At 42.3% G+C, this 16,276-nt stretch overlaps 1 protein-coding gene across 1 annotated transcript in view; it reads left to right on the top strand.

The window, feature by feature from the left end:
- Positions 1–16,276, top strand: part of CACNA2D3 (calcium voltage-gated channel auxiliary subunit alpha2delta 3) — a gene marked incomplete at its 5' end in the record, with an annotated part of 852,337 nt that overhangs the window by 393,446 nt on the left and 442,615 nt on the right. Inside the window, one exon of the mRNA XM_019537014.1 lies at positions 9,724–9,798. Within this exon, the coding sequence (XP_019392559.1) occupies positions 9,724–9,798 (75 nt within the window). The remainder of the gene's footprint in view (positions 1–9,723; positions 9,799–16,276) is intronic.

The raw sequence follows: 16,276 nt of genomic DNA, 5'->3' as shown, positions 1-16,276 counted from the left end.
ATGGTATTGGGTTCAAGGGCTGAAAGGGGCTTAAAACATACTCAGTGGCATTCAGAACTTTTTATAACTGGGTTTCCTTTTTTCTTAGATGTGACTTTTGCCTTGTAAAGTGGTTTGCTTTATGCTACAGGAATGTGAATTCTTGGCTTAATGTATTCTAAGATAGTATAAATAAATAGTATTGGGTCAGTTAGACAGCTGTTTATTAGTCAATAATACCAATATATAGGAGAGAGGGAGCTTCTGTTAGAGTGGAAATTGGTCATCTTTTGAAGCCCTTATCATGGGTTGGTGGCCTTCAGACACCACAGACAAGAGCTGTCCAACTTGGTATAAGTTGTGGGCCACCCCAGTGTGACAGAGGTGTCTTCCCTGAACATGGGGTCCTGCACTATACTGCACCATAAGCTCACTTGGCATGAGTGGGAGGGCTCCCCTCCACTGTACTTGCATACATGCATGTGGGCCCCCTTCACCTTTTCAGCCATGGGCTCCCCCAGCACTGCAGGTAGCCCCTTCCTGCAACTCCCTGCAGGAAGTTCAAACTAGATTGATTTTTTTTTTTAAGTGATGAAAATAGTTCCTCTCTCGCATAGTATCACTATGAATAAGGCTCTAATCCATGGTATGGGAAAACATTATTTATTCTCTCCTCCTCTTTGAGGCATTTGATCCCAGGAGAGTGTATATACTACCAAACTATTGTAGTGTGGGGTGGGTTGTTCCCAAACTGTCCTGTTCACACTTCTAAACTTTGTACAAATACGTCAAATACTAACTGAGTGAGAATGATCTTTAGTCTAGTTGTTAGCCTTTTGTTGGGATATGGAAGATCCAAGTTAAATCCACGTTGTCTCTGATTTATAGAAAAAACTGAAAAGTAGATGTCCTACGTGATAGATGAATGACTTGATCATCAATCTATAGAGTCATCATCACATTTCTTATTTGGTTCAGTAAATAAATTAGTATTTATTCAAAGTGGAGTAGCATCAATAGGACAGATTAAAAGCACACCACCCCCCGTAGCATACATCTCTCTTAGATGCCTGGAGATATGGATTAACATCTCTTTTAAGACAGGTGAGAAGTAGGACTCTCACGTTCTGAAAGAATGCTCCAATGCCTGTTCTATTCCATCAAAAGTGTATCAACCCCTTTCTTCTTCAGCGCCCCCACCTCCAAGTGTTTTGTGCCTAAGACTAGCCATCTCGTTCTTTTAACAATTCCCCGAATGGACAAAAAATGGACCTATAAACTAGGTGTTGTTTCTAGTTGATTTTATATATTGTATTCAGACCAAAATTTTTTTAAATTTCAGTAAGAAAAAGCCAAACAATAATTAGGGCTGTCAAACAATTAAAAAAAATTGATTGCAATTAGTTGTGCAATTTAAAAAATTAATTGCAATTTTAATTGCACAACTAAAAACTCAAAATTATGCATGAAAAAACTCCAAGTTTATGCAAAATTATGTAGGTACCTTGTATGTTTGTGGGAGGTGTGGGAGGGAATTTGTGAAGGTGTGTGGAACTACGAGTGTATGTGTGTGGGGGGGGTATACCCTGGCAGGATGTGGGGTACTGTGAGTCAGGAGTGATGGGCAGCTGCAGGGCAGAGATGTGCATGAGCACACACAGACAGAGCAGGTAAGTGTATGTGAGGGGAATAGCTGTGGGGGAAGGGAAGGGGCATGGGGAAGATTGAGGTCCCCATGATAAGGGAAGGAGTTGGGCAGAGGCAGGGGCAGGGACTGGAGTGAATGGGGCCTCAGGAGCTGGAGCGGGTCATGGGGCAGAGCTGCAGGGACTTGGGGGGGTGTTCCTGCTGCTGTGCACACCCCTGAGGCATGGGGGGGGCATGTTCCCCCAGATTTGTGCACAGGGTGGAAGTGGGCTGCTACTGCATGCTGGGTTCTGTGCCCTGCTACTATGATCCCTATGCTGTGCAGGGGGGCTCTGCTATGAGTCCTCAGAGGCCTTGATCACTGTTGCTGTATCCAGTGAGTGCAGGACTTTTTTTTTTTTTTTTAAAGTGCCAGGACATTGGGGCTGGGTGGGGCAGCCATCGGGAGGTTGGGGGAATGGGTGGGGAGTGGGGCCTCACTTGCTGCTGCCACCTCCCACCACCATCAAAATGCTGCCACCTGTTCGATTCGGAGGAGATTCAGTCCAATTCACCTGCCAAATTTCCAAATCTGAATTGGCCGAATTGAATCGAGACAGTGATCCATATCGCCAAATCAAATCACTGTCCCTCCAAATTGCCTGAATCCTAAGCTGAATTGAATATTTGCTGCTTCACACATGTCCCTTCCCTTCCCCCATGTCGCTTCCCTCCGCCACACCCCTTCCTCTTCACAGACTTGCCTGCTGGGTGCTGCTCCACATGTCACTGGGCTGTGTTCCTGGCTGCCTGCAGCTGTCTGTCTGTGTCTGTGTGCACCCCTCCCTGCAGCCACCCAGAGGCAATGTCTGGGCTGCCCCAAGGTCCTCTGCACTGCCACTGCTGCCCTGCGGGACAGCCTGGAGGTGGTAGTGACAGTGACGGAGCAGAGCCTGGCATTAACAAATAGTCAGTATTAATATATTAACATACAGTTTAAACATTTGTTGTGTTTTGTATTGCTGGAGAAGTATAAGGTCATAATTAAGGTATTATGAGCAGATGCAGGGAGTATAAAATCACCAGTCTGGGACAGAATATTTGTTTTGATCTGGCAAACAATGAGATATGCCACAGATCTCAAGAGTGGATAAAGAGAGGGTTAGAAGACAAAACATTCCAATTAGGTGATGTTTTGGGAAGAAGCAGTTCAAATTCAACTTTGGCCATGCTGATGGACATCCTTTGCCTAAAACAGTGGTTTTCAATATTTTAGACTAAAGAAACTCTTTGTTAGTCTCAAGGCACCCTTCATACCAGCTTCTAGCATTCAGTGGGTTTTTTTTCACTATGGAGACATAATAAAACAATTTTTCAGTTTGCAAAGGTCTCAGAAAGACCACAACAGGTTGGAATGTTTCTGACACTATGGATTCCTAGCTTAGATCTCTGGATTTATCATGTAAACATGATAAATCAGTGGATTTATCTCCCACATCACTGCCAAGCACTGTTGACTGACTGACTTTATCGAGTTTTCTTTCATCTGTCAAGATGTTTAAAGACCATTTGGCCATCATGTGTAGGTGTTTGTACACCTAACACCTTGGCATCCTGGTTGAGAATCACTGTCCTAAAAGACAGGCAGGTTCAAGGAGGAAGACTGAGGAAAATGGCTGGATTTCACAAATGGGAAGAGATCCAAGGGTAAAGTACAGCCAATAAGCTGGAGGTTGTGAGTGTGTTTTTATTCTCAGGTAAAGAACAAGTTTGAATTTGTTATTGAGGGAAATCGGGTCATATTTAGAAAAAATATCAATGGAAGGCTGTCATGAATTTCAGTGATTGAGATTATACTCAGAGACTTTCATGGTGGGAAGAGGAAGGGGTGGTCAATGCAATTCCTTCTGAGAATATTGTCACAAAGAGATTCCTACCAAATTTTTTGCTATTTAGTTTTAGAAAATAATATTTAGTTGGAGAGACATAAAACCCAAGGGAAAGTTATACAAAAGGCAACAGAATTCATACACCTCACACCGTAGGAATGAATTTTCAGATTACTCATATCCAGAAGGTGTATGGTTCAGAGTAAACAGAGGTCTGGATTTGCTTATTTTTTCAGATTGAATCATTTAAAACAAAACCCATCCAACATGCTGTATTCATGTTTCATGTAACATAACAATGGGCACTAAACAGAGATTACAAAATCTTGCAGGTATCACGCACAAACTCAATCCACAGGTGGCATTCGTGAAATAAAAGCAACATGACCTCAACCAGCCAGTAAAGCAGAGTAACACAAGGGCTTATTTCCAGCCTCAGCCTCAGGAAATACACTCTTTACCTTCCCTAAAAGCCCTGTTGAATAAATTGCTTTTACGGCTTGACCTGAAGGTCATTAGGCTTTTGTTGTTCCAGTCGAAGGAAGAGAAGCTAATTCTGAAGTCTTGGATCCTTCCTTCTTTCCTTTATGTTAAAAATAAGAAGATCAAGGTCTTCTGCTGTTTACAGTTACTGAAGTGTGTCAGAAAGAGGGCCAGTCCCTTGTAGGCAGGCCCTTAGCTGACATTTAACCTGTTATGTTATTTGAAATCATGATATTATACTGAATACCTTAGACCCCCTATGGAAGCCAGTGGACAGCCAGAGCAAATCTGTGAACACTAGTTTCATGTATTCCAGCAAGAAGCCCTTACTAAGCAAGTAACTTTGCAGTATGCCAGCTTTAGTGTCTGAATGCTTTTAAGGTATTTTCTCCATGTGGAGTGCATTGTAATCATCTAATCTTAATGAAATATGAAGGCAATTGTGACAGTAGCAAGACCAGCATCCAAAAGAAAAGATTGCACCTTTCTAGTTTAATGGTAGTAAAAGCAGCTGCTGGTGATCTCTTAACTAAAATATCACTACTATTTTAGACACACTTGTGAGAAATGATACAGACGCTCAATAAAAAGGGCAATATTCCCTCTATCATCTGCTCTAGCTGAGATGTGTAAAACTTCCCTTCATTTGGGAAAGGGTACCCAAACCAGTCAGAATAGTTTCACTTTTGTGATATGATGCCTGAGAAACCATGGAATTTACTGGAAATCATCAAATGAACTGAAGCGACAAACCTAGCAGACAACATTTATACTGAAATTGCAGATTAAGTCATGAGACTAGTTCATTTTCTGATTGCACATCTGCCAGAAGATGCATACATTCTGGAACAAAAGTCCTTGTTTTCTTGTTTGTTTGTTTTTTCTGTGGACAATGTGCAGCACTCTGTCTCTCCAAAATTGTCTTAGATTTGGAGGAGGCAGGGGTCACTGTTTTGTCATTTTGATATCATTTTGCTCAGCTTTGCATTCAGTGCATTTTTTGTATTCAAATATTTTTTGCATCCAGTATTTTTTTATATTGTTGTAATTCAAATATGTCCCAAAAGAAGAATATGGCATATGTAACAGTACAGCACATGTAAAAATAAATGTGGTAGTATTATACAGTAATAATTCAAATGAACTAGAACAATACAGCTCTGTAAAGGTGCAATTATCAAATGCAGTTGCATTTTTTATATCATCGATTCCTTAGTATGCATTTGACTCCTCCTAAATAGCAAAGGAAAAACTTCTGGGTAGCAAGAGTGCTTTTGGTTATACTTCTTACCAGCAAAACAACACATTACATAAAATATCTGATTATACAGCTTAGTACAATCTCATTTCTTTTGTGATGCAACACATAACAAATTGCTTTAAATACTCTTATGCTAATGCAGTCAAGGTAAATTAGAAGCTGCAAACTGAAAGAGTGCCACTAACAATTTGGCTGGGATTCAGAGGAATGAGCTGCTTTGCCTTTTTTTTTTTTTTTGTACATAATGATACTGGAAATGCTTCTGCTGTGTTCTGCTATGTGCGTAGCTTGGCTTCAAATGCCAGAATGAACTTTTCTATCCATGATGCCAGAATGAACTATTCTATCTAGAAGAAGAGACTCCTTCCCTAAAATGGTAAGGACTCAAAGCAAATTTTGTGAGCTTAATTCATACTGTGTGAATGCCCTAAGCACAGTACTGGTGAAGTTATCACTAGGAATATGTTTGGGTTATGATGAAACTGGAGGGCACACAGGGAACACTAGTCCACCTGTCCTGGATAGCTGTAACCATACTTGGTCATTTAAAATAGTACTAAACAGGGCCCTCATGGGTTTCTTACAGACTGATATTAAGTTGCTTAGCTATAACTTGTAATAAAGTAGGAAGTCACAATTCACTTGATCTCCAGCAGTGATGAGCATGGGCTACTGCTGCAGTTATTAGAAATTATTTTGCTTACATGTATTGAGATCTTAGGGACAAAGTAGTGATTAAAGTAGCAATGGACAGGTTCCACATTTTATATTTTGTTTGCTGTGAGTTTGGGACTGTATAAGACATGAAAATGCAGACCACTATCTGCATTAAGAGCCTTGAGCCAAGCAGCCAGCAGGTGCCTGATTGCAGCAGCCATTTTAGATTCAGGGCTGCCTATAAAAGCAGGGCATTTTGCTGCTGGCAGGCAGGCAGCAATGTTGCCTGGCTGTGAGGCTTCTTGGAACACCCTGGAGGTAAGGGAGGAGCTGTAGGGGATGGACTGGGGGTTCCTGGTCCTGGGTATGACCTAAAACTGCACCCTGCTGGGACTGAGTGGCCTGGTGGGGCTGTCAGTGGCATGGGAGCCCCCAGGAAATGCTAGGCCAGTTACCGCCCTGATGAAAGGGGCTTTAACCCCAGCTCCAACAACTGGGTGGGTTAACCCCTAGTAGGGGCCAGAAGGCAGACCTCAGGTGTGAGAATGCAGTTAGAGTGGCAGAGGCCTGACATAGAGTACCCTTGACTGGTCAGGGCAAAGGCCAGGACCAGAACAGTCAAATGGGTCAGGGGCTCACTGTGAGGAATGCCCAGAGCTGCAGGTCTGGGGTTCTGACTGGCCTTGAAGGTGAAGCCAGGGCCTGGGTGGTCAAAGGGCCTGAGAGGGGAAATGGTTCCAGGGAGCCAGGCACCCCAATGAAGACAGGATAGGCTGCCTGAGTGGAGGGATCTTAGGGGGTCCTGATGGGAGGATTCTGAGGCCCAGTGTGGGGCTGGTGAGAGTAACAGCTAGATGTCATCTGTGAGGCATGGACTGTGGTATAGGGGAGGTACAGAGCTGCAGATAGTGCCCCCTGGCATCCAGGCAAGAAACAGGCAGGCTCCTGCTTAATTAGCAGTTTAATTAAATGTCATCAAGGTGTGGCAGGCAAGAAGGCAGGCGGTTGACCCAGAAGCAGGTGGGTGGGGCACAGAAAAGATCAGCCCCAAGAAGGCCCCTTGTTATACCACCCATGTCCAAAGGAGGTTATTTGCATATTTTAAAGCCTTGATCCTTCAAATGATATAGGTACCAATATTTTCCTGCATAGATTATGGTGCAGAATCAGGCATAAACAGCAAATAGAGGCAGGAAAAGGACTTGGAAACAGAACCCAGAAAGGCACCAGTAAGCTTAAATTTGTGTTGATGAGGCAATAGATGCCATGGATATTTAGGGTTTTGTAGTATCCAAAGAAAAAGAAGGTCCTGAAGAGCTATTAGAATGAAGAATGAGGCATGGATTTAACATCCTAGCTTAGCAGGTACTTTCCATCTAAAGAACCTGATGGATGGTGAAGAGATGGGAAGTAGGGATGTATAAAGCTGGCCCTATTCAATTTGGATTCAGCCTGAATCATGGATGGTGATTCAATTAATTGATTTGGATCACTGTTCCTGGTTCTGTTTGTCTGAATCTGAAACTTAAGATTTGATGTTGATTCAGAGAATCAGCGATTTGGACATAGACACAACTTTAAATGTTTTTTCTACATCTCTCGAGGTACCAGCACAACTTGTGAATGCTGTGATGCTGGGGTGCATTGAGTGTCCCATGGGAGTGCTCAGTGGCAAACCTGAAAGTGGGTTGGAAGTACTTCTGGTCCACTTCTTGGTCCATTGGGAAGCGTGCTTGGGACCCCCCCCCCCCACGCTCCTCCCTGGTTTAGCAATAAGCCATGGGGGGTGGATGCCCCACCCCCAGATCCGGGAGGCACCAGTTACTGAGCTGGGGGATTGTTGGGGAGTCCCCCAGCAAGCTCCCCAGCAGACCCGGAAGTGGACTGGAAGTGCTTCTGGTCCACTTCTGGGTCTGCTGCCAAGCACACTGGGGAGCCCCCCATGCTCCTGTTGGACACTCCATGCACCCCAGCATCACAACATTCATAAGCCGCTTGCTATCTAGAGGTATGTAGAAAGCACATTTAAAGCTGTGTCTATGTCCTAATCTCCAAATCTTTCTGAATCTCTCTGAATCAATTCAGAGGGTTCCAATTCAATTCAGAGAGATTCAAGGTTCCTCTGATTTGATTTGGATTAGAGATTCGGCCAACTGAATCAGGCCAAATTACCACTGAATCAAATCAGGGACCAAAGCTTTGTACAGCCCTAATGGGAAGTGTAGGCAAAAGTATTGTATTTATCAGATCAAGGAACTGGTATAATATTGAGATGCATATCAGACAATTGCAAAAAGATTAATGTTTTTCAAGTAGTGCAGGTCTCCCATTGTTTTTCATTTGACTTGTGGAGCCCTAAAGTGTGTATAAGTGTTTTCATAAAAGAGTAGAATGAAATAATAAGGGATATACATGAATTTACCACAGAATGCCAGTGATAGATAACCTGCATTTTGCAGGTATGAAGACAAGTTAACTTTATTTTAACTTATTGGAGTTACTCTTTGTTTGTTATTGTGTAATAATGAAGAATAGAGTTTGGCACACTCTTCACAACATTGTTGGTATAGACCAGAATGAAAACTGAAAACACTTTTCCATGCAGCAGTGATCAGGTATTTAATTACTGACTGTAAGAGGGCATTGCAATGTCCACATGAGTGATGACAGATGTCCAGTGTGGAGCAGGTTGCAGGAGGTTTAGGGTTAGGCATATGGGAGGAGGCAAGAACTATGCTAAAATTGGAGAGAGACACAATGGGAACTTGTAATGATGGAAGAACCTTGAGTAAGAAACGTTTTGCAATGAATCATTGTAAGAATCGATTTCCCACTAAGAAGTGGGGAGTGAGAGTGAGCACTTACATTAATCATATGAAATGTTTTCTCTGAATATTTTTGGCTGAACTTGTCCTCTTTCATTGGCTACTATTATTCTACTGTGGAAAGGTGAAACCAAGTAGGACTGAATGGAGCAGAACCCCTCCCCCCACCGCCATGTTTTGGCCTATGGTAACTCTGCCAAAGGACAATAGAAAGAAAATTAAAAGAAACTGATATGCAAGATGACAGAACGTATTTTTAAGGGTATTGGGCATTGCTCTGCTTAGACTTGTAAAACTTAAGTGACTTAGCTAAGTTCCATTTTTTTTAAAGTGACTTGGGCTTCTAGATGCTTAAACCATGTTTGAAAATGGGACTTAGCTGGCCGTGTCACATAGGCCTTGCAACACTGAGCAGAGCAGTGCCTGATACCTTTGAAAATCTGGCCTAAGTGCTTTAAAATAGCTTTATGACTGAAAATCTCTGTATGATTACTTTAAAACATTTCCAGAAGGGTTCAAATTCATAGCGTTTTGGCTCAGTACCTACTTACTAACTCCAAAAAATGTGTTAGGCTTTGACTCAACTATTTGTCAGTGTTTGCTCAAATGAAGCAGAAGCCTGGGAGTTATGAGCTGGGACTGTATCAGCACTGTATTAATACTATCCAGATTCCAACCTGGGAGGTTTTACTATTGGCTAGCCTTTCTGAGAGTCCAAGCGTTGTATTAGTTGCTGTTGCATGGTTTAACTATGTACAGTGTTCACAAATCCACCTGTCTACTGGAACACATTCCATCAAGTTCTCTATTTTTAAGCTTTAAGCCTTTGAAAATGAAAGGACTGTGCGAAGGGGGGAAATACATTTCCCAGTTTTTAAAAATGAACTAAATCCTATTGTTTTTGCTTCTTGTTCATGTTGCACTGTAGCTCTAAATCATTAAATTAAATTGTATCTTACAAAGCCCTTAATTAAAATATTCATCTCTCTTTCTCTCTCTACAGTATAATGAAGAACTTCACTATGTAGAGCCATGCCTGAATGGAACATTAGTACAAGCAGACAGAGCTAACAAAGAGGTAAGGAATGAAAGTAACAAAAGAAAAGGGACATAAGATTTGATGCATATCTTTGTATTATAATGATCTTTTCTAATAAAAGAAATCCTAGTATTTGAATTAATTAAATAAATTGTTCTCATCCTATTTTAAAAAGGCCTGTTATATGGCTCAATAGGCAAGAAAAAGAAAAGTTCATTTAGTTACCAGTACTTTGATCAAATAGGCTTACTTGAAAAGCTATATAAATCATCTAAAATATTTGGGGGATATTATTAAAGTTTAGTCACTTCTAAGTACATTATTCTGGTTTAAATTGCTCTAAATTATGACTGCCTTACTGTTCCCAAAAGATACACAAAAAGAGATTCCTTTTTGAAGCACAAAAAGTTGTGTTAAAACAAAAATCTTGAAACAAATTAATACAACTGTAGCTCACTATCTAAGACAAATTGCACCTTTACAAGCCAGTATCTCAAAGTAAAAAAAATAGTGCCTTTCATCTAGAAAGTTTTCAAAACAGTGAGCAAACTGTGAGCTCAGTCTTGCAGTCACTTTTTAGGAAAAATTCACATTAACTTCAGTAAAAGATAAGAACTACAGGTTCATCTACACATGCTAATTTTAAAGCACTTTAGCATGATTCAGGGTTCGTTAAGGGCACACGTCTACATGTGCACACCCTTAAATTTGATACCTGCAAAAGCAGGTATCAAATTTAAGGGCGAATAGCTAAAGCACATTAACACACACATAGATGTGTTAAGATGCATTAGGACTGTGTATGGACTGACTTAAGAGTAACTTTAGTCCTACATCACCCACACACACGGTGTTAATATGCTTTAACAGGTGCACATGTAGTTGCAAGTCTAAATGGTCTTGATGCACATTCAGCTAATGTGCATTAAGTTTAGGCACACCTAAATGCATGTATACACACGCCCTACATGACTAGACACTGTAGAGGATGCTAATGCCAGGAGAGCTATGCAATAGTCCTTGAGACAGGAAGGTAAAACTAGCTATAACTGATTTCATTGTATGGTGATTTTTGGTATGTATGGTACTCAAAAGGCAGATGACTTTGGAAAACAGTTGGAAGGAATCAGTGGCATACAGTTCTCAATGAGGTTTTTTCCCACAGCAGCCAAGGCTTATGTGGGGTGAGGTAGGGGAAGCACCATCCTGCACGCTCCATTTTTCCCCCACCTCCCAGATGCACTGATTGGTGGAGTGATTGCCCAGTTCCTATGACTGGCAGGGACAGTGCAAAGCTTTTCCTTAGGCAAGTATTCATGTATTTATAAATGTATGTGTCAAATTATCAAATGAAATGTAAGTCAGTACCTAATCCTGTTTCTTTTGCTCCATGTTTTGAGCTTAGATTATGACTATTTTTCTTATTATGACAATTTTGACAGCTGCAAAAATTCCTGAATCCATTTATCATGATTTTCTAAAGAAATTAAACTTTACTATTTTTGTCAAAACATTTAAAAACTGTCTCTTCGGTTTTATAATAAGTGATATTCAATCTTTTACATTTTAGAAGAAAATGAGTTTGCTAAAGGGCAGAATCTGAAATACTAAGTGTAGAACAGCTTTTAAACTGAGAAGATATAAATATGAATTAGTCCTTTTAGTATCTGGAAAAGAGTTTACCAAAATATTACCACCAGTGATAAAATAAGTTCCTGAAACATTAGAAAATACAATTGTTGATTTATAATTTAGGGAATGGCTAAGTTTTCCAAGTGCCTTTTGTCTGAGTGCCTCAGTTCTGTATGGCCTCTTTTTCAGATGTATTTGAAGCACCTGAAAAAGACTGGATTTTCAGAAAGTGCTGAATCACCACCTTCAGAAAATCTTAACACATTTCACTTTTGACACTCAGACTCACTACTCACATTTGAAGTTCTTGGCCTTAAACCATTTAGGCTTAATTTCGGATTTGCTCAGGCCAGTAGTTGGTGTAACCTCATAGAATACATATATTTATACGCATAACTATATAGTGCCATACTAATGGGTATATATTTTCATTAGCACTGTTAACACTACAGTGCTTCAGTTATTTATTAATTTGGTATCAGTGTTGAACATGCATGTTGTTCAGGGTTACCAACCCCAAAATATTTTACTGACAAGCTGCAGACTTTTTACTGGCAACCTTTTTTTATTAACACAAGTTTTTGCTGATACAGTTTTTACATAATGTAAATCTAACCCTTCTGCCAGGCCCTGTGGATGGTAGTTGGAAGGGCTGAGCTCAAATGTAGTGGTTTAACAACCATCACAGTAAAAAGTTTGTTTTTAGTTAAAAGTTTGCAGATTATTAGTAATAAATAAATAAATAAATAAAAAATCCTGGGTTGGGAACCTTGGGCACCATGGTGCAAGGAAGGCTTGGGGTGGGGAAGCCACATAAAGAAGTGCAGCCCCTTTTCAGAGTCTGTGGGCACTGGGTCAGCAGAGAGGGGTGGGGCAGTGACTACCTGCAGAGACCCCTTTGTGATCTAAGGGTACATTGGAGTGAAGGCACCTTTCTCTCCTCTCTTTTGACTCCTGCCCCCCAGCTAGTACTTGCCTCCCCCTCATATGGAGCTTTTGGGGTGCTCTGCTCTGAAAGGGCCCCTTGCAGCTGGCACAGCTGGCTGGGCTGGAGTCCTGGGGTCTGTGAGCAGCTGGCACTGGCTGAATCCACCAGCTTTCTACCTGGGAAAAGGCAGACCAAGGAGGATGGTTGGAGCTCACACCCTGATCTTGGAAGGGTCAAAGCATGGCAGGAAACAACCTCTGTGCTGTATACCAGAATCCACAGATGTGGCTACAGCTTTTGGGGAGTGGGGAGAAAGCCATCATCCGGGCTGTGCAGGCAGCCTTTCAGAACAAGATCCCACCTCCCACCCCCTGTCATGGAGCAGAATGGCAGTGGGGTCCCATGCCAGCTGAGCTGCACTACATACAGTAGGCCTGTATGAAGCAGCTAGTATTCGTTTTGGATTTGGATTCGGCTGATTCAGGGCACAGTGATTCAATTTGGTGATTCGAATCACTATCTTGATTCAATTTAGACAGATCTCATTCAGAGATTTGGCAGTAGCTGAATCTCTCAATCAGCCACACCAGGCCCATTCCCCACCCCTTTCCCAGCCTGGTAATGGCTGCCCTAGCTCCTGGCACTTAGGAAAAAAAAAAAAAGGCCCGAGCTCTCCAGGTGCTGCTGGGTAGGGCGTGATCCCTGCTGCCCCCCCACTGCATGGGGGGCTCCCCCGACCCCCCGTTGTTCTGTCAGCCCCCCCATGGGAGCCCCACCCACTTCAGCCCTTTAAGAAACCCCCCCCCAGGACTCATCGCTCCGGCCAGTGGGGATCAATCCCTGCACTGTCCTGCATCACATGGGGGGAGGTTTCTGTACAAGCCCCTGAAGCCCCAAGGCTGCTGCAGGAGCAGTGAGTTTGGGGCTTTTCTCTGGGTTTTTTTTTTCTTAAAGGGCCAGAGCTGGTCCAGGCAGAGCACCCATGGGGGAGGCTGAGGGGGTAGGGGGACTTGTGGCAGAGCCCCCCCATGCAGTATGGGGCACAGCAGGGATTGACCCCCCCACCCGGCAGCACCCTGTGAGCACTGGGGCTTTTCTTTAAAGTACCAAGCTGGAGCAGGGGGGGACAACAATGGGAGGGCTGGGGCAGCAGGCAGGAGTCAGGGGGGCTGTTGCAGTGGGGGTGTCAGGGTGGCTGCCAGGGGTCCCCCCCATGGGCCCCTTCCCCCCTCCCCCACCCTTAATTCTTACCAGCTCTAAGTCCAGGCTGCAGCTCCATGCTGCAGCCACTGGGGATTGCCTGAATCATCAAAGCTCTCAGAATCTTTTCTGAAGATTTGGAGAACTTTGAATCGATTCCGACCCTTAAATTGGTCCCCTGATTTGATTTGGATTTAGAGATTCGGCCACCAAATTGAGCTGAATCTCCTCCAAATTGAATCACCACCTAAAGCTTCACACAGCCCTACTACACAGCAGCCTAAACTTCCTTCCCTATTGTGGGAACCCAGATATGCCCTACCCGACAACAGAGCCCCCACAACACATCTCTCACAGGCAAGTTGCTGGGATCCCATTGCATCCTGACCCAGGGCTCTGGCCCATGCCCAGAGGAGATCCTGTATTAGTGCAGGCAGAAATTGGCACCCACTGGGGACATGGACCACATCTACATCATTCCCCTCTGCTCACACAGTGCCAGATCCATGTCATTCTCCAGTGCCTGCACATGGACCAGCCTTAGCATCATCCTGCCCTCTCTCCCTCCATGACCACACTTCCAGCTTTGCAGCTCTATCTTGGCTTCCCTGCCTCCCTCCTTGTCCTACCTGGCCATCTCTGGTCCATGCACACTTGCATAATTTTGAAGTAAGCACTGAGCAGCTGTTACAGACAGGGGATGTCTGGAACAGAGCAGCAGCACATGAATGAGGTTGGGAAAGAGGCTACAAGGTCTTCTGTGGGTCAGAAACCTTGACAGATGTTCTTAGCAAGATGCCATGCTGTGCTGCTGCTTAGAAACGAAGTGGCACTGCTCTGCTTAGCCTGTCCATCAGCATTTAAATTGAGCCTCATTCTGGTGATAATGGCAGATCTTCAAGCAGGCTCAGTGCCTCTTAATTTTTTAAGGACAGCTCCACTTCTTTATTGACTTCATGAACAAGTGTTTTTAGCCTTATTTAAATGAACTGCACATAAATTTATGGACTATAAGCTACACTGCAAACTTTGTGTTTTCATTACTGATTATGTACAGTACAGAGAATCAGAATATTAAACTGTAGGCACATTCCAGCATTTGGTATATGACAGTGGTATCTAAAGGTATCTAAAGGAACCCACTACCCCTCCCTCTAAACCTAAAATAGAAAAAAAAAAGTACTTTAGAAGCTATGAAGATGGAACTGGTATAAAAAAATCTAAATAAAAAAAAATAGGGTCACAAGCAAAAATATGTGAATGCTGTCTTTATAACAGCAACTGCTTATGAAAAAAAAGTTTTAGCATTAAATATATTCTCTATGTCGATGTACTTGATGTACTAGATAAGTAGACTGACAACTATTTAATAATGAGAGTATTACGTGTCCTTTTAATCTACTGTTTTCCTTTCTTGACATCTTTCTTTAAATGCATCTGTGACTGTTCTTTTGATACCCTAAGAAAATAGCAAGCCCTGTTCATAGCTTTTTTTTAGCTTGCTTGTTGATTTTAATTATTTTTGAGCATTAAAACTTGTTGCTTTTGCCAAATGTAGTTAAAATGAGCAATGACAAATTACTGAAAGGTTTAATGCTACATTATTTCATTACGTACTTGTTAATTAGTACTTGATGCCATAGTAATCAGACCAGTGAATAGCCTGCAGATTAATTGTGAAAGCATTCTCATAAAACAAAATGTGGCCTGCTATAAAGACTGTCATTTGTTTGGGTCTGATGATTGGGCTGAACAAGCAGAATAATACAGTAGACTAGATCCATACATGTTATCTGGCAGAACAGCTGCTGAGGCCAAAGATGACAAAAGTATTAGAGCAATGTGAAAGGAATACTGAAGTCTGAAGAAACACTGAATGTTTTTTCATGGTATATCTGGAGACGTCTAGAGTTTTCTTACTTGAACAACTTTATTTTTGAGAAATTACTTTCATTGAAATAATTTTTGAACCAAGCAATAACTAAAGCATAGAGCTATTTTGTGGCTAAGAAAGTGAACAAAGTTCTCCTAGATGCCTGTACCAGTTGTAATTTTGTCATGCAAATTGATATACCCCCTTGCAGTATTAGAAAACTCCAGTGGCTGCAGTATTATTTATTGCCAGACAGTGGAGAGGTTTGTAGAGCTGAATGAGAAATTTGAAGGTGTCTTCAGTTACTTATAGATTTCTAGTTAGATCTGTCCCATTTTAATGGAAAGGATGGCATACGTTCTCAGGGGGGAAAAAACAAACCAAACTACAGTATCCCTGAGTGGGTTTCAGCCTTACACTGGATTCTCCTGCATAGGTTTCTGCTCAGTTATATGATTCTACAAAAGAAGCCAGTAAGAATTTTTGTTCCTTTGCACTGGACTCTTTCCAAACTGTCTGTCTTTGAAATGTGGGACCCAAAACTGGACACAATACTCCATGTGAGGCCTCACCATTGCTGAACAGAGTGAAATCATCCTTGATTCCAAGTGACACTCATATTAATACAAACCTGTATGTTGTTGGCCTTTTTTCCCCAACAAGAGCACAATTTTGGCTCAGATTTGGCTTATGGTCCAGGTCATAGAATCATAGAATCAATGAGTCGGAAGGGACCTAGACAGAACATCTAGTCCGACCCCCTGCCATGGGCAGGAAGGAGTACTGGGGGTGGCAGGGGTCATAAGACCCCAGCCAGGTGCCTATCCAGTCTCCTCTTGAAGATGTCCAGGGAAGGTGAGAGCACCACCTCTCTGGGAAGCCTA

Source organism: Crocodylus porosus, unplaced genomic scaffold, assembly GCF_001723895.1.
Source record: "Crocodylus porosus isolate Cpor-Errol unplaced genomic scaffold, CroPor_comp1, whole genome shotgun sequence".
NCBI lineage: Eukaryota > Metazoa > Chordata > Crocodylia > Crocodylidae > Crocodylus > Crocodylus porosus.
This window is presented reverse-complemented; position numbering and strand designations above follow the sequence as displayed.